Source organism: Protopterus annectens, chromosome 4.part0 (genome assembly GCF_019279795.1).
Source record: "Protopterus annectens isolate FY-2018-M chromosome 4.part0, PAN1.0, whole genome shotgun sequence".
Classification (NCBI taxonomy): Eukaryota; Metazoa; Chordata; order Ceratodontiformes; family Protopteridae; genus Protopterus; species Protopterus annectens.
This window is the reverse complement of record NC_056733.1, coordinates 706,637,070-706,660,151: the sequence shown is the minus strand read 5'-3', so window position 1 is coordinate 706,660,151 and position 23,082 is coordinate 706,637,070. Positions and strand designations below refer to the sequence as shown.

General features: G+C 42.5%; 1 protein-coding gene across 1 annotated transcript in view; it reads left to right on the top strand.

The window, feature by feature from the left end:
• The first annotated feature begins 19,918 nt into the window (after window positions 1-19,918).
• The window catches only part of SMARCB1 (SWI/SNF related, matrix associated, actin dependent regulator of chromatin, subfamily b, member 1), a 275,898-nt gene continuing 272,734 nt past the window's right edge, over window positions 19,919-23,082 (top strand). The window contains exons 1-2 of the mRNA XM_044069770.1: window positions 19,919-19,941; window positions 20,128-20,255. Coding sequence (XP_043925705.1) covers window positions 19,919-19,941; window positions 20,128-20,255 — 151 coding nt within the window. The remainder of the gene's footprint in view (window positions 19,942-20,127; window positions 20,256-23,082) is intronic.

The window sequence follows — 23,082 nt, the reverse complement described above, 5'->3', positions numbered from 1 at the left end:
GTTTGGTGTTAAAGCAGAGGAGGTGTTAAAGAAATTGGAGGACAAAGCTAAATCTATGCAAACAGGTAAGGATTTCTTACAGGTACAGCCTCCTATATTTAGCAGACACTGGCCTACAAAGAATTGGTCCTTTCCAGTGTCAGACAGACCACAAAGGGGCAGCTACAGACGCCCAAGAGGCAGATCCCAGCCCCAAGGTTTGTATAGGTCTAAACAATGGGGTGCTTCTACCTCCAAAAGTGGAGAAGACAAATCACAGCCATACAGGAAACAGTCCCAATGACTTCCCCCTGCCTGCACCAAGCACTTATCTTCAGGCAGCACCTTTAGGGGGAAAACTAGCACTTCACAAAATTGGCACATAATAACCCAGGTCAAATGGATCCTAGACATAGTGTCACAAGGCTACAAGTTTCACTTCCATACCCTGCCAAGGACAAATGGTTGGCCAGACCTGCCAAAACATCAATGGGCAGAGGCACAAAAGCAAGTCTCATCCCTCATGGACATGAGGGCCATTCAGCAAGTACCAGAGCAAGAGCAGGGACAAGGATTTTATTCAAGACTGTTCTTGGTACCAAGAAAGGACAAGACCTGGAGACCAATACTGGACCTATCTATATTCTAAGCACATTTCTGGATATACCAAAATTCAAAATGTTGACTGTACAGCAACTTCTTCCCATGCTGGACAAGAAGGCTTGGCTTGTGACTTTAGACCCAAGAGGCATACCTGCATGTCCCAATCAGACAAACATGCAGAAGATATCTCGGATTCAAATCTTGCTCAATGCACTACAAATTCTCTGCACTGCCCTTTGGCGTATCTACTGCGCCCAGGGTCTTCACAATGCCTGGCACTAGTAATTGCATTCTGCAGACAGAGGAATACAAATATATCCTTACTTGGATGATTGCCTCATTCAAGCAGCGAACAAGGACATTCTACTACAGCATCTGGCGTTTGTGAAGAGATTTCTAACCGGCCTAGGGTACACAGTCAACAAAAAGAAATCAAAACTAGTACCCTCTCAAGAGATAATATTCCTGGGTGCAAGCTTAAATACAACTGCCCAGATGGCTTATCTCATGCCAGACAATGACAACTGACTACCCATTTCAACCTGTTGGCAATAAAGGCCCAGTTATCTGCAAGAAAAATTCTGCAGGCTTTGGGCTTCATGGCATCCTGCATTCTACTAATTCCATATGCGAGACTGCATATGAGGAAACTTCAATGGTACCTAAAAAGTGTTTGGACTCAACATTGCCACAGTCTGGAAACAATAATTACCTTCATTCCCTGCCTGCAACAGGAGTTTCGATGGTGGGCGAAGACTTGTCACCAGAACAAGGGGCAGCCATTCACTTTACCCCCAGCCAGGCAGACGTTAACAACTGATGCATCAGATTATGCCTGGGGGGCCCACGTGGCAGGAAGGTGTATTCAAGGCACATGGTCCACAAACCGAATGCATCTACATGTCAATCAAAAAGCGATGCTAGCTGTTCAGAATGCCCTGACAGCTTTCAAGGACCTACTTCATCCGGGACAACTACTGATAAGACAACACCATCGTCATGTGGTATATAAACAAGCAGGGAGGCACTCATTCTTACCCCCTTTGCAGACTAGCCATAACTTTGTGGGGCACAGCATTGACTTACTAAGTACATTTGCAGGCAAAATTCCTGCCAGGAAAGCTAAATACTCTGGCAGACTATCTAAGTGGAAACCTCATGGATCCCCACGAGTGGAAATTGGATCCACAAGTCTTCAGCATGATAACGAGGAAATGGGGATACCCGGAGATCTATTTGCCTCTCCTCACAACTACCAACTAAAAAGATTCTGCACAAGGACTTATCACAGGCAAGCATGGAAAGTAGATGCCCTATCTTTCAACTGGAAAAACTTAGCAGTATATGCCTTTCCTCCACTGCCTGTCCTCCCCAAGTTACTCCTAAAGGTCAGACAAGAGAAGCCAAAGATGATACTGATTGCCCCAGACTGGCCCCGCCAGTACTGGTATCCAATCCTAAGGAACTTGTCTCAATGCCCGGCTTGGACCTTGCCTCAAATACCTCCTCTACTATCCCAACAAAACAATCAGATCCTGCACAGCCAGCTAAAGACTTTAAATCTGGCAGCATGGCGGATAATGTAGTCATACAAAACGTGCCACTCACTAAAGCTGTGATGGATGTCATTCTGGAAGCCAGAAGGCCTAGTACCAGAAAATCTTACTCTGGAAAATGGAAAAGATTCTGTGCCTGGAACCAGGCACAAAGGAATTGACACAGCTGTACCAAATATTCCTCAGATTTTGCAATACTTGAGATGATGGACAAAGGCCTATCCTTTTCATCAATTAATTAAAATTCATGCCTCTGCCATTTCGGCTCATTACAATACAGAGCCACCAATCTTTTCTCATCCTTTAAGGCAGTACCTCAGAGGAGCCAAAAACTTAAGGCCTCCAAGAAGATCACCAATACCTGCTTGGGACCTGAATTATGTCTTGGAAAAACTCACCCTGCCTCCTTTTGAGCCAGCCGCTACAGCTGATATAAAGTTTTTATCTTGGAAAACAGCTCTGCTCCTAGCAATAACTTCTGCAAGATGAGTCTCAGAGCTACAGGCACTCATGGCTGTGGAACCTTTTATCATTTTTTATCCAGACAGGGTTTCTCTGAGGACAAACCTGACATTTATGCCTAAGGTAGTGTCCAGTGTGGCCCTTACCTAAGCTATTCATCTGCCTACTTTTTATCCAAACCCACAAAATAAGGGGGAGAGAATTCTGCATTCTTTGGACATACACAGACAGCTGCACTTCTACTTGAACAGAACCAAAGCTTTCAGAAGGACAGAGCAACTACTAGTGGCATATGCTGCAGGATCACAAGGAAAGGCCATCTCAAAGCAGATTATTTCTAAGTGGATAGGCCACTGCATTCGTTTCTGCTATCCACAACATGGCAAGCCAGTGCCTAAGGGCATTAGGCCACATTCTACCAGAGCAGCAGCCACTTCAGCAGCCTTCTTCGGGGGAGTACCAACCAAAGACACTTTAAGGCTGCTACCTCAGTTCAGTGCACACCTTTACAAAGCACTATCATTTACCACTCTACTCTAAATCCAGGGCAGGCTTTGCCACTGCAGTTCTGCAGGGTCTCATAGCCGCTCCTAATGCTATGTTGGCTCCAGCCTCCCAACCTTAGCTTTGGGATTCAACCCAAGTGTAATGACTGCAACAGTGAAACACGAAGAACATAGTACAGTTGTATGCACTTACCATAAATGTAGATGTTAGTGTATTTACTGTTGCAGTCCAGGTTACCCACCCACCATCCCCCTTTTCTTTGCTGGAACGTATCTGCACTTCTCTAACCTATACAACCTATGTGGTGTATTTGCTTATAGATTAAGGTATAATATATTTTGGTGCATGCATGTTTTATTGGCATTTTTTTTAGCCTACCCAAATGTAATGACTGCAACCGTGAATACACTCGAACATCTACATTTATGGTAAGTGTACACAACTGTACTTTTTGATGCTTTACATTCTGTCTCACTGTTCGGCAGGTTCCAAAACGGTTTTATTTATTTTTTTTTTTTTCTGTGTGTAATTTCATGCATCAGCAGGAAGACTGTCCCACTCAGTTGCCCCCAAAAAGCAGTAACAAATGTGATGCATCAGGTTTTCAGTGGTGAATTGTATATATTCATCCACTAGTGGGCTTTTACGTATTACAGTTTGCACCAAGTGTTTATCAGTAAGTTCCAGGTAATGTTTCCAGTACTGTTTGGGTGTTTTTTTCCCTACATGTATTTGTTTTCCATATCATCAGGTTGTCTTTGTCATAATTCACAAAGCGCTCTATTTCCTGTTTGGGGGGGGGGGGTATGTCTGCCTGCAGTGTTCTTCAGATAATTCTCCATACTTTATGGCTATTACAGTTCAGTAAGGAACCTCTGTCTCCCTTTCAAAGAATGAATTTCTCCCCAGGGAAACCAGCATTTAACATAGTACTCTCTGCTTCTAATGCCTTAGTTCCCAGTACTCTCTGGCTGTTGCTGTATAATTGTGACAACTTTACCCCATTCACATTACGTCTGCTGGAAGGGTCTCTTAATTTTAATGTGTCCCTATTTGTCTTATCCGTTGATTCCCAGTACTGTGAATATATTGCTTCCCCACCAAAATCATCCATGTGTTTCTGTGTGGGAGTTCTGTATGGTTAGAATATAATCTGGAATGTTTGTTCCCGAACAAGCATGTTGGCATCAGAAAGGAAATCATTGCTTTTTTGTGCATTGTGTTCTGGAGCAGTTTCCAGTTTTGTAGAATTGTTAAAGTAGTCAGAAAGCTGGTTACATCTTGCTTGTCCACTGAAAGCGGCTTATGTTGTGTTGCAGTCTGGCCTATCACTCCCTTATTAAGCTGTTTGAAAAGTACTGTGTGGCACTGAGTCACTGGGGGTCATTTGTCCCATTTGCAAACACCAGATATCTTCTTCCACCACACAAAGCAGCACTTTTGTTGTGCAGTTGTTGCTCAAGTGCTGCTCCAGTCTTCAGTTTACAAGGAGAAGAAATTGTTACTTTGGGAGGAGTATTTTGCAGACATCATGTACATAATTGCCTGATTTCCAGCTAATAAATGTATCAACATAAACCTTTGCATAGCGAAAGTAGCAGCAGGTGTTCAAGATACAGATTTCCGTCACTGACATCTTACTGGGACATGGGAGATGATGCTTATGCTGCATAACAAGTCACGAAGTGGCCAGCCATGACCTGTTGCTGTTGGTAAGGAGGGAAGGCATTTACCTTGTTCATTTGTAGTGTGCCATGTCAGCTTTTGAGTGCAGGGTGGGCTTTCATTTAGTACTATTCATTTCATAGGTTGGTACTAGGCTATCGGCCCTAAGGCTATGCAAGCCTAGCCATAACAATTCCCTGGAAATTTTTTCCCACAATATTTACTTCTCTGGGCCCATGTCTAGCAGAGCAACTGACATGATCCCCGGGGTGAATTTCCTATCTCCCATCCAATCATCAAGGTTCCTTTTGAAGAGGGACAATGAGGTGTTCTGCTTGACATGTATGGGCAGTCTATTCCAGAGTATGGGGAGTCTCTGGGTCAGGAACCTATCCCTCCAGCATGTTTTGTTCATTGTGATAAGGTTTAGATCCCTGGAGTGTGTGGTTCTGAGGGATTGGGATTTCTTTAAGTGGAGTATGTCCAACAGCTCAGGGTTTGACATGGCCTTGTATGTTAAGCAGAGATCGCCTCTGAGTAGATGATATGCCACAGAGTATAGCTGGAGTTTTTTTAGATGGTCAGCATACGACATCTGCTTTAGGCCTGTGATTCTTTTAGTGAGGTATTTCTGTGGCCTTTCCAGCTGTTGCAGATGTCTTGTGAGGTACATACCAAATGGGGACTTATACTCTATAATAGGTCTAATGAGGGATGAGTACAGTGGAACAATGACATCCTTTTTTCTGGATGAAAAGCCCTTAGTGATGAGGTGTGCCACATAGAAGGATTTCTTGACTGTTGTGGCGATGTGGTTATCGAAAGTGAGACCACTGTCCACTTGTTGTCCCTAAATCTCTCATCACACTTTCGATGTTTAGTGTCCTGCCACCAATGTGGTAGTTCATGGGTACATGGTTTTTTTCCAATGGGGATGACTATACATTTCTTGGCATTAAGCTTGAGCCCATGGCTCTGGCACCAGGCATCTGTTTCTGTAAGGCCCTTTTGTAGAATATCCACATAATTTGGGGATTCGGTAATGGCTCCCAGTTTGCAGTCATCTGCAGACTTTGTTAGCCAGAGTCCCTTACTGTTGGCCTGTACTTCAGAGAAGCATGTTGCCAAAGTGGTTAGAAAATCCTTTTATGTGACCCATCTGATCACGAAAGGGTTCGCATCAAGATCTAAGGATGTAATGGTGCCCCTCTACTCTTCCCTCATCAGACCCATTATTGAGTACAATGCACCAATTGGAATGTACCTGGCTAGACATCTCCAGCAGCTGGAGAGACCACAAAGGTACCTAACCAAGAGGATTACTGGCCTCAAACAGTTGTCCTATGCAGCATGATTGAAAAAGCTAAGACTGTTCTCTCTTGCATACCGCTTTCTCAGAGGCGATCTCTGTCTAACGTACAGAGCCATGTCCATCCCAGAATTGTTGAACATGCTCCATCTTAGCAAAACCAAATCTACTCTAGCTACACGCTCTAGGAATATAAACCTCAACACAACAATGAATAGAACATGCTGGAGAGAGAGATTCCCTTCACAGAGACTTCACTTACTATGGAACAGGGTCCCGATCTACATAAGACAGAGCCCCTCACTATCACTCTTCAAGAGGAACCTTGATGAGTGGATGGGTAACAGAAATTTCACACCAGGGATCACACCAACATCACTACTAGATAGGGGCCAAGGGTACTAGCTGCTAGTACAAGGGTCTAGGGAACTACTAAAGGGGTGGTGAATACCGCACAACGTGGCTGGGCTAATATATGCCTTCGGGCAGATAGCCCAGTACCAACCTATGAACCTGTAAGAGTGGTCCCAGGACTGAACCCTGAGGTACTCCACTTGTCACTTGTCTGGAGCTGGATTTGGAGTCGGCTACTTTTACAGTCTGGGTTCTGTCAGTAATCCAGTTGGCAACCCATCGAGTGACGTAGAGATTGTTCAGCCTGGTGAGTGGGACATCCGTGTGCCTGACTATAGAGTCACCTATGACTAAAGTGTTGGGTACATTGTCTTGCCTTAGGGGCTGTTGTTGGGTGGCACACTGGTGGTGTGAGCTGTGTCACTTTGGTTGTGACTGGTGTTTGTTTGCGTTTCAGCTTCGGAGGTCCTTGTTGCTTGGGCAGGTTAATGTTAATGGCCTCCGCATATGTGGGTTTAGTGTTGCTATGTGTGGGAGTTGATGGTGTGGGTTTTGAAGGGTTATGAGTTGCTAGAGGTGTAATGCAGGTGTTAGCCTTCTCCTCTTGATTGTCTAGCACAGTCTTGACCTTAGAGAGCTTTGCTTCCAGTTTGGCTATGTAAGTGCATCTCTCGCAGGTTGTAGTTTGAGTATTTATTATGCAAATTGCATGTTTAACTCTGACCTAATTAAGGAGGGGGGAGAATTTTTCCATACTTTCAGCATCTTTGAAATTAAATACAGTAAAACAAGATTATCTCGACTCCCGTTTGTGATGTCTGTCTGCAGTAAATGGGTTAATGAATATGTTAGTGTCCAGAGTGGCAGCAGAAGTGGGACAAAATGGAGAGCAGTCGGTGTCATGATTAGGCTAATTTGACACTGCTGCCTTTATTGAAAAATGGAAAGCAGACTGAGAGGTTTTGTATTGTAAAGCTTATTACATGGTTTTAATTCCAAGGATACGCATTTTACTCTTAAACATGTGGTAAGTAGTGTTGGTAGTTCTCTGACCCCCTTTTACTTTGTAGTCACTGATTTTTCTTTTTGTATTTGGGGGTGAAGGAGTGGGGGAGTGATGTGGAATTATGGTATTCATGCATGTGAATTGCATGCAACATGAGTTTTAGTGGTTGTTTTTGATGACTGGCTTTGTTCCTGCACTTCATTTGTTTAAATTTGGAATGCCTTTTCATATGTGCCTGTTTTGAGCAGGACAATGAAAAATGCAAATATTTTTTAAGAAAGGTTTGGTAGCAAATGAGTACTTAAAAGTTGCAATGTGTACAGTTGTATTTAATTACACGGAAAATTGTTTGCATCGTTTATGCAAAAGTGTGACTCCATCTGTGCAGTGAGCCTGTCAATGGCTATTGTACTGGTTAAAACAGTATAGAATAGATGATATATACAGCAGTTCTAAAACTGAACCTTGTGTGGTGTGCTGTCAGTATGAAAGTAGCATTTTGGCCATCTAGTCATCAGTTATATGAGGTTTGTTGCTTTGCTACAGATTAAATATACAGAAATATTTTTGTAGTTCATTGGAGGGAGACGTGCATGAATTGGTTATCTTTTGGTCTGAAAAGTTCTGTTAGTGTTGCAGTGAATAATAACTCTCCTCTCTCGGAATGTAGTCTTGCTGGGAGGTGCTGTCTGATTCATGTACTACTGGGGTTTGATAATTTCGCTATCTAGTTACTTACAGGTACTCCCAATTACCTACATGTTACTGTGGCATTTTCCAGAGTCAGTGCACCCTGCCAGTTCACTAATGTATTACCTTTAAAATACTGATTCTGATGTAATTAATTTAACACATAAAAGAACTCCTGTTCCCCTACAGTCTAGTTATACCCTTGTGCTGATCCTTCATGAGTGTGTTGAAATTTCCTAGGGTATGGCTTCCATAGTTACTAAATTAATCAAAGAAGTTATGGCAGTAGTAAATGTGTTCTAGAAGTGCTGATGTGTAATGGGCATCATATCGTGCAGTAAATGTTACACTCTGAGCAGGGTGATCAGAAGATGCAGGGTGATCAGAAGATGGCCAGTAAGTACAGACGTCATGGAAAGATTTTATGAAAGTTGGATGCAGTAGAAATTGAGTAGTGTGACAAAAAACAAGCTTTGGTGTAGTACTTTCACTCACAGCCAGAGCAAAGAAGTACATTGCTGGAGATCTTGACTTGATGGTTGCTTAAACAATACAGATATGAGCACTTTGGTCCTTTTTTTATGAAAGAGGAAAATTGGCAGTCTAAGGACAAGTTGCAGTATCTTATTACCTTTAAAGAAATTGGTGACTGGCTTTGTTCCTGCGCTCTTAATGAGTTACCGCACTCCATTTGTTTAATTTTGGAATGCCTTTTCATATGTGCCTGTTTTGAGCAAGACAATGAAAAATGCAAATATTTTCTAAGAAATTTTGGTAGCAAAGGAGTACTTAAAAGTTGCAATGTATACAGTTGTATTTAATTACACACAGTTTTTTGTGCGACTTAAAGCTGATAGTGCATGTGTAGAAGTTATTCAAAGATTTGATTTTAACTGTCTGCACAACCTTGACACTTATTGGTATTGAAGTAGTTTTTGGTGGAGAAATTTTGAAATTCTTAAGCAGGGGCTTGCCTGACTACTTTATCACCTAGAAGGAAAAGTCCTACAAAAGAGCCACATGAAGCCATGATGCTTGGCTTTTATCCTCTTAATGTGACAGAAGATGCAACAAATATAACCCAGTTTGCCCGACTGGTCTTCCATTGGGCTGAAGACTGCCACATGAGAGATTGATAGAAGTAGGTTCAAAAGTAGATTGTTATGCAGTGCAGTATTACACCATTTTGGGAGCCTCTCTCACATAGACATAGACTTAGGTCTAGGATTTGCTTTTGTCAATGAATGCATGCATGTTGTCTTTTTTTTTTTTCTTTTTTAAATGTGGTTATGTAATAGTTGTGCATTCCACAAACACAGGCCAAAATTGGGGTTAAAATCAGGCAGTCAGTGCCACATTGAGAATGAAGTTCTAACGGACATCCTTTAAAGCAAAACTTCACTGAAGAGTACAGCTAGCAAACTAAATCTGAAGGTGAGATTCTTAAAGTTGTAAAAAAAAAATAGCGGTGAGAAATAGAATTTTGATGTTTTTACAATACTGTTCGAGTGGGTCTGCCTCTCTTCATTTGGCAGACTTCAGAGATTGTGGAGCAACTCGGCGATGATGCTGAAAATGTTTCCTTTTTGTATGAGTTGTGAGCAGCTGTGAGTAGTCTGCGGTAGAGTAAACCAAAGCCCAGCAGTTTAATTGCTGTTGACCTTCCACAATAAAGAAGCTGTTGTAGCAGATGTGTATTGTCATCTCAGTTGGATTCGATTAAATGGAATTTCAGTCTACTGAAGTAAACACAGATTCTTATGCAAGGGCTGTTATGCCACAAAGCTGTACAGTAGTATTGAAAATAAACATGATAATGGGGTGAGAGGCGTGGCTGGAAATTTAAATATCGAAACAGACTACTGCAGAATGTAGTATTGGACTAATGAACTTAATCATTCATTTATTGAAGTCACTTTGAGGGCTCAAGGTGTTTCATTTTTATCTGAGTAATTTTATAGTGGTAGCTCAGTGATGCTTTTTGAAGAAGTGAAATATTTTGGGCAAAAGTATGTTTGTACAAGATACAGATGTGCACTTGATGTGTTGTGGAAGAATGCATGTGTTGATTTAAAGGTTTTGAAGAGTTTCTAAGATTCTCCACCATGCCCCTTCTAATCTTTGATTTAGTTTGGTAGAGATTATTTAAAAACAGCGAGAATTCTCAGTGTCGTAGATCTTAAATTTCCATTAATTCAAGGGGCTTTTGTTTTGGAACATTTGTCATACCACTGCCAGAAACTTGATATGAAGGAATATTTTGAAACTCAAAAATGAAATATACTGTGGGCTCCAGTGGTTTGGCTCCCATGGCAACTGTACAGTTATTTTTTTTGCAATAGCAGCTGGCTGAAGGGGAAACAATGACGGAGCCCTGCATAATTAAGGGAAAATATGGCCAAAAACTCTGTAACCTGTGTATACCTGCATTCTTGTTGATGTCATGCCTCTGCTGACTTGATCTTGTGGTGCACATGCACCCATTGCTGCCAAGTTCCTAGGGTACCTAATGATGTATGGCCCAGGAAAACTGCAGTAGCACACCCCCATGTCTAGTAAAGTATGCCAGTACCAATGCACAGTCTACCACTGTCTCCTGTATGCAAGTACACTGCCACTGTTTGAGGTTTGGGCAGGACCCAGCAGAGTACATTATCACAATGAACTGCATTGGTGATTACTTTTGGTGACCTGTTCTTTGTCCACATTGTTCCCTAGATCACAGCTTATCAGGTGTCTCAATTTTGGGATGTGGATATACCAACCCTCTGTTTGGGTTTCCATGCACCCAGATTCCATACATTGCTTAGTAGATGGATCTTAACAAAGGCAAACAGCCAATTGTTAAAAAGAAGTGGAAAATATTATGGGTGAATCTTGCCTTTTTCTCATCGTTATAGATGAGAACTGTAATGTCCGTCGGTGGAGGGTTTGTTGCCGTGCCATAATTTTTCTGCTTACAGTTAAATGCATGTAATTACATAACTGCAAGGTTTTGTGGGAGTTTGGTTATTTGTGGATATAATGCAAGTGAAGTTTTGAAGTTATTAGTGTTTTAAAAGCTTGTTTCCCATATGGGATGGTGTATTATGTAGCTTTTGTAGCTTCAGGATTGCTTAGAACCAGGTAAACGTATAAACCAAAAATACAAGGTCCACTACAGAGAACTAGTAGCAAATTTTGTCTGGATGCCACAACATCCCCTGGATTGACTGACCATATTTTTATTTACCCTGTGTTAAAAATGAGGACTGCTAAGTTAAGATTTTCAATAGTTTTTGAGCTTATTGCATTAGTGGTTTCTTAGTGTTTCACTGTATTTTATGCATTTTTTATACAAACTTACTTTGGTTTGTCATTAAATTGTCTAAAAAAAATCCATGTTTACAATTTATAATTTTTTAACGTTATTTTTATTGAATAAGTAACTTCATTGCATACGTATTGAAAAGTTTACGCAGGGCTGTATTTAACCTGATGTCCTTATAAAGGCATCTTCTTTTAACCGGCGGGCCGGCTTAATGCGTCGCGTCAATCGCTATCGTTTGCAAGTGCCCGGTCCAGGGCCACCATCTCTCTTTGACCGGCGTCATATCCTCCAGTCTTTTTGCGCATGGTCCGATGCGGAAACAGCGTTGCAAGTGCCGGTTGGCGTTCTGAAATTTTTTGGTCGGGTTTCGAACCCGAATCAAGAGATTGGCTAAGTACCCGTTGGGGAATATTTTGGTTTTCTTGCCTCAGTGACATACGGATATCAGAAAAAGTGACTAACTGTGGGCGGCGTGGGAAACAGATACCGCATAGAGATTATCATACCTTGTGTAGGGCTTGACTGGGGCCTTGGCACAGCGTTGTTGGGTGTCGCTCTTGTGCTAGATGAAGCACAGGCTGCACTATAAAGGTTAGATTGTGCCAGGTTAGTCTTGGGGCGGTTGCAATTATAAAATGCCCGTCGGATGCTCCGGCATTTAGCTCTTCGAAGAAGGCGCAACGGTGCAAAGCAACCAAAAGCTGGAGGCTAGAAGAACCGTTTAAACGGACGCCCGATTTCTTTAGAGGTCTCAGTGGAGCGGGGAGCCCCTGGAGTTTCTTTAAGAGTCAGGGAGAGACTTTGTACAAGATGTGGCCTCCTCTCAGGAGGTGAAGCCAGGCTGAAGGGCTTCTCAGGTTGCTGTACTCACCCCTTTCCCTAAGGTGGATTAGGCCCACTCCTTCTGTTTCCGCTCTTTCTCCCAGTTGTGGGCCAGGTTGCTTCAGTTGGTAGATTGTGCAGGTCTTCAAGGCTGTGCCCAAGAAGCATATGTAAAATGTGAAAGATTTGATTACTTTGAGTTAGAGCAGGACAAAGCCCTGATAAGAGACCTGAATTTGAACCTGAGCTTGGGAGTTTGAGCAGGCTTGGGATGTTTCAGAGTGCCATGCTGGTTTCTGCAGGAGTTAAACTGATATTCTGATTCTGATGTGGATGATTCTACTCCTTCTGCTTGAAGTCCTGAGGATTTCACTGCCAGAGACCCTTCATTCCATGAGGGAGCAAGGCCTCCTTCTGTTTCAAGGACTTCTCTGATTCGGAAAGGCTTTTTAATTTTTGTTTTGCCCCAGCAGGCCTTTAGCTATACCTTCTGTTCTGGGATATGGTGGTTTGGTGCCCCAGTTAGCTTCTCTTAATCCTGACTCTTTGCCTCCTGCCGGGAACCTGACCTAAGATAGGTTGAGCAGGGAAGGGATGTTTCATAGTATCTTTTTAGAGTGTTATCTCCAGACCCAGAAACTGTTAGTGCATTCTACTTCTTGTTAAGGCTACTGTTGTTAAAAATCTCAGAGACTCAGATAAAGAGGAGGGGGAGCTTTACAGATAGATGGGAAGAAAGTTTACATACTTCTTCCGCTGAAAATGAGGCTTTTGAACTGCCAGTTTCCCTGTTGAAGATGTGGTGGAATCTCCTTTCACAATTGTGAAGTCTAGGTAGGTGCTCTGGCGGAAGGTATTGGGGTGTAAAGAGTTACAAAGATTTAGTACATGTTTCTAGAACAGGTGGGTAGCATTCTTTACAATGTGGTTTGATGCTGTACAGGCCTCGTCTTGGGTGGCTGCCACTGGGCAGGGCAGAGGCCAGGGCTTTGGCGCCTGGCTGAGGATCAGTTATTATCTGAGCATGTTAAGACAAGGTTTTTAGATGCTCCCTTTACTTCACGATGTTGTTTGGTTCTCCTGTTGAAACGATCTTAAGATGCTAGAGAACAAAGCTAATTTATGCAGACTGTTAAGATTTTTGCAGGGTTCAGCCTCAGTTTATTAGAAATTGTGGCCTACCAAGGGGTGGGCGTATCCTTCTTATGATTCCCCAGTCAGGGTAGGTTTAGGCGTGGTAGAGGCAGGCCTCAAAATCTTTCGGGCCAAGAACAGGAGTTCACCTGCACAGTCTTGGTGTGTTCAGGGTCAGTCCTTTGCATTAAACAGACCCCAGACAGTACCTTTTCAGCTGGAGCCTTCTCGTCTGGCAGCACCTTTGGGGAAGGTTGGCAACACGTGGCGAAAATTGGGTTTGATTACCCAAGACAAATGGGTATTGGATATCATACACCACGGTTACAGGTTTTATCAACATACCTTGCCTCCTTTCTGCAGGCGGACATTCCTGAGGGCACAAGAATCAGGCTCACTTACAAATTTCTGTTACTTCAAATAGGGCCATACAGCGGTCCCTATACCAGAAGACTTCTCATTTTTATTCTCGCCTGTTCCTAGTACCAAAGAGGAACCAAGACCAGTGTGTTTTGGATCTATCTACCTCAGTGGATATTCCATAGTTCCCAAATTTCAAAATGTTATTTAGCTACAATTTCAACAAAGAATAGAGGCAGGATCATTGGATGGTAACTTTGCTCTTCATCATTACACCTTCATGTGTTCCTTGCAGACTGAGTTGCAGGAAGTATCTGCGTTTGAACTGGGACTTCTCATTATACCCTCTCTGCATTGCCCTGAAAACATCTACTACTTAGAGTTCTGGACAGTTCTGGCTCCAGTATTAGCTTCCTCAAACTAAAGGGAATACAGATCTCATTGGATTTGGACGATTGCCTGATTCTGGCTCTAGGAAGGTCGAGCTTCTTCATCATTTGGATATGTGATAGCAGTGCTAAGATATATAGGGTATTCTGTGAGCGAAATAAAGTCCAGTCCTAGTACCCTCTCAAGGACATGTGCTTTCTAGGATGGAGACTGAATACAGCATCCCAGATGATGGCCTTTTGTTGGGACAAACAAAAATCTTCCTCAGGAATCATCAATTGTCTACTCATCAGTCCGTGACAGCAGAACAGTACCTTCAAGCCTGCATAAATGCGGCATCTGACAAATTCCTGGTGCTTTGTGTACCAAGCACATATGAGGAAAACAAGTGGTTTCGGCTCAAAAATGTATGGACAAAATCAAGAATCTTGGACACTGTCATTCAAATATTTGCTTGCATGGCTAAGGAATTGTTGTACCTCGCTCAGGGTTATCACTAAACAAGGGACTCTCTGCGACCAGCCAGGCATTGCAGATTCCTAACGACAGATGCTCAGACCAAAGCTTGGGGCAAGCAGGAATGGGAAGTGGATACAAGGACAAATGTACCAAGATTGTAATGGTGGGCTCAGGGTGCTTGAAGGCAGTGTTACTCTCTGTGTTGCATTAATGGCTTTCAAAGTTTACTTCTTCGGGGCAGGTGTTGATTCTAACAGACAACACAGCATCATGTTGTAAGTCAACAACAGGGGAACACATTCTTATCCTCTATGCAGGCAAGCTTAAGACTGCTGTGGAATTTTAGCTCCTAAAAAACTAAATCTTCAGGCAAGGTTTCTGCGGGGCGGGTGAACTCCCTTAGCCAGATGTGTTCATGTCATAATCCCTTGGATCCCACAGTGGAACATTTCTCCTCATGTATTTCAGAATTGGCAGTCCAATGGGAACTTGAACGCCAGAATCCTGTTAAACTTCTCACTAAGTGTACAGCTGCCAAAAGTTTCTGAAAAGGTTTCATCCACAGCTTGGAAAGTGGATAAGCTTTCTTTGTGTTGGAAAAATCTTCATGTTTATACTTTCCCAGCTGGCCTCTCCAGTCAAAGGTACTTCTAAAGGTCAGACAGGACAAACCATAGATGGAATTTGGCAAAGCTTGGTTGGCCTCGACTGCACTGGTGTACCCAGAAGGCTCTAGTCTGGTAAAGGCCTCCATGGCCTGCCTCTTGATTCCACACCCTGTTGTCTCAGGAGGTCATTTACTCAATGTCAAGCTTCACTCTCTTCCTTACTAACAGCCATACAATGTTTTAGAACCATAGAGGACAAGAAGCACAGCAAGTTTGAATGTGATTTTTGGAAGCTAGAAGGCTAGTACAAAGGAAAGTGTCACATGAGAAAAATGGAAGAGAGATTTTTTATTTTGGAGTGATTCAAAGAGTTTTTGATGTTCAAGAGCCTAATTTAAAAGCTAGAGGCAATATCTGTCTGAGTTATTGGACAAGGTTTGTCTTTCTCTTCCATTAAGATTCATGCTGCAGCAATTTCATTGCTTACTATGACTGTGACCCACCATTGTTTTCTCATCCTTTGTTCAAAGAATTTTCTCTTTCTTGCCAAGAATATAAACCCCCACGTCAGAGCTCCTACTCCTGCTTGGGAATCTCAATTTTGTGTTGGAGGAAACTCACTCTACAACCTTTGGGCAGCAAGAACTGCTGGTTGAAACTCTTTGTCGCGGAAGACTGCTTTTGTTGGCCATTATCTGCAGAAGGTTTCAGATTGCAGGCACTTTTGGTGAGTTGAGCCTTTCTTAATTTGATATTTATGTACGGTGTCTTTCGCTTTTACTAATGCCTTTATACTAAAGTGACTTCTTTGCACTTTCGGCAAACTATTCATTTGCCTACTTTTGCAATAAATCCCCAAAATAAAGGGGAAAATTTTGCACTTTAGATGTACCTACGGAAGGTGGTTGCGTTATTATTCAAGCAGGACTTTTTATACCAGGCAGTCTCAGCAGTTGTTTGATTTTTTTGCTTTGAGTTCTCAGGGCAAGCCTGTGATTGAACAAACTATTTCTAAGGTTGCTACCAGGTTTTGCATTGCTTTCTATTGCTTCCCATCACTTGTAGGAGATTCCAGCTGGGATTGGGCCTCATTATTTCTAAATTCTTTGGCTTGACAGCATTTTTTAAAGGGGTGGCAGCTAAAGGATGTTTGGAGGCTCATACTTGGGTTGATGCATGCTTTCTCTAAGCATTACTGGTGCTTATTTTACTTACTCTAAATCTAGGGCTGGTTTGCCACTGCTAACAGACCTTTTGGCAGCTTTAGACTTCTTTATAGTTTGTAATCCTCAAGACTCTTTCTGCTTTTGAGTTCTGCAAGTGTAAGGACTGCAACAATGTGAAGGATGAGAGACATAGTACAGTTCTTGCCACCACATAAATGTAGATGTTCAGTCCACATTGCTTGTGTCAACCCCTCACCTCCTTCCCTCTGCCTATGGGCCCGGTTTGTGGTTGGGTTTATTGCTATGATCTGTGTACATATTATTAGTGCAAAGGGTGGTTGGTTGGTTGGTTGCTGTTTTTGGTTTTGGGGTTTCCTTTTAGGGTCTTCTGACATCTGGGGCAAGAAAAAGGGCGAGTATGTGGCGGTGGTCTGTGGTCACCCTAATTCTGGGGCGTCGGTCTAATCTTGTATGACCCGGCGATCAACTCTTTGGTATTCGGGCCGACCGAGGACAAAGACTGCCCCAAGTGGCGCAACTGCAGCAATGTAGATCTTGAACATCTACATTTATGGTAGAATTTCACTTCTTGCTTTTGCGAAACGGATCTTTGCTTATATTATGCCCGTCGGATCCAAACTGTACTTTTTATCCAAAAGCAAGGAGAAAAGGTATGCCGTGCGGTCACGATGGTTTGTGAAACCACCCGGTTAAAACCAACAGAATGTCTCGGTTCCGGCTTTTACCGAGCAAAGCGATTCTTCCTTCAGCGAAACATCGGTTCTACGAGAACCTCTTCAAACCTGGTGGAATCGGCTTGAAATCAACCTGCGGTTGCGGTTTCTCAGGAATTATCCTGCTGAAATCTTGGATATCTCAACTCACCAAATTGGAGCTGCTGGGCCTCCTGCAGCCATGTCCATTAAGGCCTTTGCCAGGAGCTAAACTCATGTCCATTACAAAAACTGTGCCTGTTAAGACCCTCTCCCCAGGCTGGCTCAGTTCCCAAATGCTTTTCCTCAGTCCCATCTTATTTCAGTTAATCCGGATCCCAACCTCATCAGGCGGGCCTCTCTCATCCCTCCAGAGAAGGGCCACTGGGCAAACCCCTGGGCCAGTGTCCACAGATGATTCCTCTGATGGTTCAGATAATACAGACCCTCCAGAGGCTACAGATTCCCACTACGAAGACTCACCTGCTGAAGACTTCCATCCTGAACCTTCCTCTCACCTGAGAATTTTCCTTTGAAACCTTGCATCTATGAGGAACAATTTTCAATTAGCAGGGCCAAGATTTTCAGACTCAAAGAAAGGCTTAGAACCTTTTGCATTTACTTAGACATAGGCCTTCCAGCTATACACTGGGCCTCTTATGTTGTCTCCTGATCTATTTAATGATGTGTACTGCTCCTGATTCGTACCTCATTTCCAGCAGTAATTTTCTGGCCTCGGACAAGCACACCACTTACTACCCAGGCTCCTTTGGATCCTTACTATCCCAGGGCCTAGGCTATAACTTCTCTGCTAAGGGGCCCTCCCCTCTGAAGGGGTCCAGATCATAGAAGATGGGGAATTAAAATCAGGATTCTGCTACTCTGGGTGCTGGGCACTTGAACTGTCAATTTCATATATCCAATAACTGTCATTTATGTGATCAGTTAACCTAAACGTCCTCTGATGAACCTTTGATAAAGTATGTTCAAGGAAATGGTACATAACATTCAGCAAGTTAGTAACCATTCTTTTAAAATGCGGCTGCTGAAGTACTGGAGGCTTCAACACAGATCAGCCAAGACGGCACAGTTATCAGCCATGCATGCATGGTTGAAGAAACGAGAGCCTTACGGACCACAGAGCCTCAAAACTGTTCAGATGCTTTCTGGACAAGGCCCACAACAGGTATTGAAGAAGATCAACAGGTACTGAAAAAGATGGAGGAGAAGGCAAAAATCTGTACACAAACAGTGAAAGATTTCTTACAAGGTCCAACCTCCAAGGTGGTTTAGCAGGAACCTCTAAAGCACAGAGGCAGTCCTTTCTCTAAAGCACAGAGAGGCAGGAAAGGGCGAATGGTGCCTAAACCAGGCCAGGGTGCCTACAGGGTGCACCAGTGGCAGAACAGCAACCAGCGAGGCGCAGACTGACCACCACCATGCCCAGCAGGACAATCACAGACAATTGGCTCTGGCACGCCTACCAGGAACAACTAGAGAGCACCCTTAAGTGAGGAAGGCTGGCATATTCTCAGTAAACATCAATTTACATCACAAGAGACCAGTGGATTTTGGATTTGGGACCAGGCTACCACTTTCATGCATACTCTACCAGAGAAGAGGAGAATGCCAAACCTCCTCAAATCAAAAAGACAGAAGCTAAAACAAAATCAATAATTGTAAGGAAGAGCTGTGGGAAAAGGTACATCTATGGAGCAAGGAGAAGGGATTTTACTCCAGACTCTTCCTGGTACGGACAACAAAACAACACACAAAGAAGAAGACTTAGTCAATTACCTTACAAGCCCTGGGATATACAGTCAATATAAAAGTCAAAGTCTGATACCATCCCAAGAATAACCTTTTTGGGTGCAGAAGACTGGACACATCAAAAGCAAGCATTCATTCCACCTGAAAAAGCAGAGCAACTACCTCTCTACTTCTTAAATGTGCTGCAACATTCAGTTATTCAGTTTTTTTGTACATTTTGTGAAAACAAAGAAAACATTCTATTAAGCATTAAACAAGACTATGCTCAGGATAATGGATGCTGCATCCGACATCATCAAAGACATTAGAAGAAAATGGAAAATGGGACTCCCAGAAATAGACTTATCCCCATCCCCACCACAATCACCAACTAAAGAAATTCTGCTGCAGACGCCACCCACTTGCTTCAGAATCTGTACCATGGTACTCCGCTGTGCCTAACGGCAGCTCCTTAGCTGGGGGATCTATATTGTGGTATGTATTTATATGTATATTGTATGTGTATTATTTTTTGTAGATTATGTTTGTTTTGTTTTATTGGAAACATTTTGCATTTATCCAGATTCTTATCAAAGAGGCAGGGCACCTGGCATCTGGGGCAAGAAACACTGAGGAAAATGGCGCTGATGCCTGCCTATACCCGAAAACTGCAGAAATGACGCCGGGTGGGCGTGGGTGAAGTGCACACCACAGACAGACCAGTCTTTCCGCCGACCGAAGCCGCCGAACTCAGGACTGGACACTGTAAGGAGACAGAGAGATGTAGCATTGACTGCAGATGCATTACATTTATAGTAGGTACATACTGGTTTTTTTTTTTTTTTTTTTTTTTTTTGTTTTGTTTTGTCTGTTTTTTTTAATCACAAAATATTCTGATGAAGACCAGAGTTGCTGGGATGAAAGTGCTCAGTATTTTATTTATTTTTCAAATAAATTACAATTGTATCTTTTAAGCTATTCATTGTGTGTTGTGAGAGTTTCTTCTTTCTGTGCAGTGCCTGTGACTATGTGGACCTTTTGTTTTGGTTTATAACTTCGATTGCCCCAAAATGAAAATGAGGGCCATTTTCATAGATAGGTTTGTTTAGTGGATTCATATTGTTTATGGTTTGAGTTAACTGGGTGATGATTTATGGCATTTCTTGTGTCCCTCCACATACTGTAGAGCAAGTATGAAAAGCATAAATACGTCCGTCCGCAGCCATTGGAACCAGTATGACTTCATGCTATTCTATTCTTAATGCTTGATTGATTTTTATCGCAGTTTTGATGACCATGACCCAGCAGTGATTCATGAGAATGCCTCCCAGCCAGAGGTTCTGGTTCCGATCCGACTAGATATGGAAATTGATGGTCAGAAGCTTCGTGACGCATTTACATGGAACATGAATGGTAAGACAGATGCTTAGCTCACCTTCAGCCTTGCACAGTTATCTTGTTGAAAGTGACCCCCCCCCCAACACTTAGCAGTTAATTGACTTTTATTGTCCATTTCCATTTTGTATTCTCAGTGTACATTAACATGACAAGTGTACTTTACACCTGTGAATGCGGGCATTATATTTAAATGGATATCTCTTCAGGACATAACTGCTTTTACTCATGGATATCACAAGCAAGCCTTGTGACCAGCAGTTTTCTTATTCATAAAATGGCTTGTTTTAAATAAGCTGCAATGTCTGTCGTTTAAATCTCTGAGGAGACTAACATTCTTGAGTATTTTTTGTAACTGACAATGTTTTCTGATATTGAAATGTCAAGTCTCGTAATCCAGAAACGCTGTGAAAAATAACTAGAGTGTAACAGAGAATGTTGAACATTGCTATTCCCCTTAAACTTTGGTTGATGCAGTGTGGCTTTGACCCCCCACCCGGCCCTGCACGTATACCAACTCAGAGCACCATACATTGAAGAAAGGGAATTTTCTATGTAGCAGTAATATCATACTAGTCACAAATAAGTCATTATTTCTGGTCATTCAGTCTTGCCATTTCAGGACTTGCACGAACGAGTCTCAGCATTTCAGACTGTTACTGTCACTTATCATTGTCTAACATAGATGACAAGCAGGTGGGGTGTTTCGTTTAGATGCTTTAATACATAGAAACACATCAAGATGGATAGCAGCATCATAAAATATAAACAAACTGGTTAACGGACCATACATAGATGCATCTCAACAGCTTACTACAAAATGGCAGTCAGACTTGCACGTGCTCAGAATGTATACACTTGTGCAAGCCCTTGGATAGCTTCTTAAAGTACATGCACACACATATGTCTATATCCTCTCTCTCAAAGATTGCCCTTGGTAAAAACATTAGAGTTGACGTGTTGTTATAGACCTTAGAAGCAAACACAGTGTTCATGTTCTAATTGCCTTGTATCTGTTGCATGGTCTGGAGATACAACTGGATCTCGTAAAGTAGCAATCTGGACTGAATTTATCAACAGGGACAGTCGGTGAACAACTCGTATCAGGAACTTTTGGATTTGTCACAGGAACAGGAATATTCTCTGGAACTTCCTCTGAATTTGGGACACCAGACAACTCACTCTGAGATAGTCTTTCTCACAAGCTATGTGCTGTGGTATAAGCTGTGACACCGGTCTCAAGTGTTTCTGCTTCTGCCTAAACTCTGTTCCTTGTGATTCCACAATGTACAGTCTGGGCTGTAGGCAAATATTCATCACGACACCAATAAGATCATAACCTATGAAATTGTAGATCCTTACCACTTGTTCTCGTAATGGATTGAGCAGTTTGCTGGTCTTATCATAGTAGGACTTCTGAGTTAAACTCTTCTTCAACAAATTGGTTTTCACTGATCTGGTTTTGACATGTGAACCAACAACTGACTACTGATTGGTAATGTGGTTTTGGTTTGTCTCGACAGAAGTTTGAACATGTGAACCAAGATGAATCTTAGAAACGTTCCTCATGAGAAACAAAAGATTCAGGAAAATGTCACTTGTCTCTCTGTGACTTCTCTAGTAGCTGTTTTGCACTTTGAACTGCACATTCTGCAAAAACATTTGACTGTGGATACTCGGGACTACTTGTAACATGAGTGAAGTCCCACTCTTCGGTAAATCTTTTGAGCTGTTGGCTTTTAAACTGCTTGCCATTGTCAGAAATAACTTTGTGCGGACTACCATGGAGTGCAAAGTGATGCTTCATCTTAGTATGACACTACTGGATGCTAGGTTAGGAAATGGGTTAGTCTTGAACCAGTTGGAGTAAGATTCTGCTAACACCGAATAATGTTGACCATTTCACTTGAAAATGTCGGCTACTGTCGACCAAGGTAGTTCAAGAATCCGGTTTAGCTGAAGTGGTTCTTTCTGTTGATGTGGCTTTGTACTATTACACACGAAGCAAGGTAAGTGCTCTCTCAATGTTTTGTGACATATAAGGCCAAAGTACTAGACCTCTTGCCCTTCTTTTGGTAGTCTGCTCCTGGGTGACCACAATGCATGATAGCAATGTACCCTTGTTGCAAGGACTTTTTAACAGTTACTTTCAGACCTTACATAATGATACCTTTGTCAGACAAAATCTCATTCCTGTACGGAACATAAGATTGTTTTTCTTGAGGTAAGCTAGATTGCTTTGACGGCCATCCTTGATAAAGTGGTTGAGCCTTTGTAAAATTGGATGTGTGGCTGTGTGATCCCTCGGCTCATCAGGATGTGTGAAGAAGGTTTTCTCACTTCCATCACTTCAAAATCAAGGTTCTCATCATGCCATTCTGTGGTGTTTCTGGGTGATCTGGATAATGCATCAGCAAGATAAAGAAGTCTGCCTTTCTTGTAGACAAGAGTGAAATGATACTTTTGCAATCTCAGCATCATACGTTGCAGTCTGGCTGGAGCTGAATACATAATTTCTTAAGATAGTGACTAGTGGTTGGTGGTCTGTTTCGATCTGGATAGGTCTACCATTAATATAATTATGGAACTTTGAACATGCAAACACAGTTGCCAAAAGCGGTTTCTCAATCTGGGCATACCGCATTTCAGTTTAGGTATGAGTTCTCTGTGTATAGGCAACAGGTTGACCCAATTGTAGAATGACTGCACCAAGACCAATTTTTGAAGCATTACATGAAAAAGTAACTGGCTTGTGAACATCATAGTATCCGAGAGTTGGTGGACTAGCAGTTCTCTGTTGCTCTTAGGTGTTGCTCTATCCAAGACCAGGACATATCTTTACGTG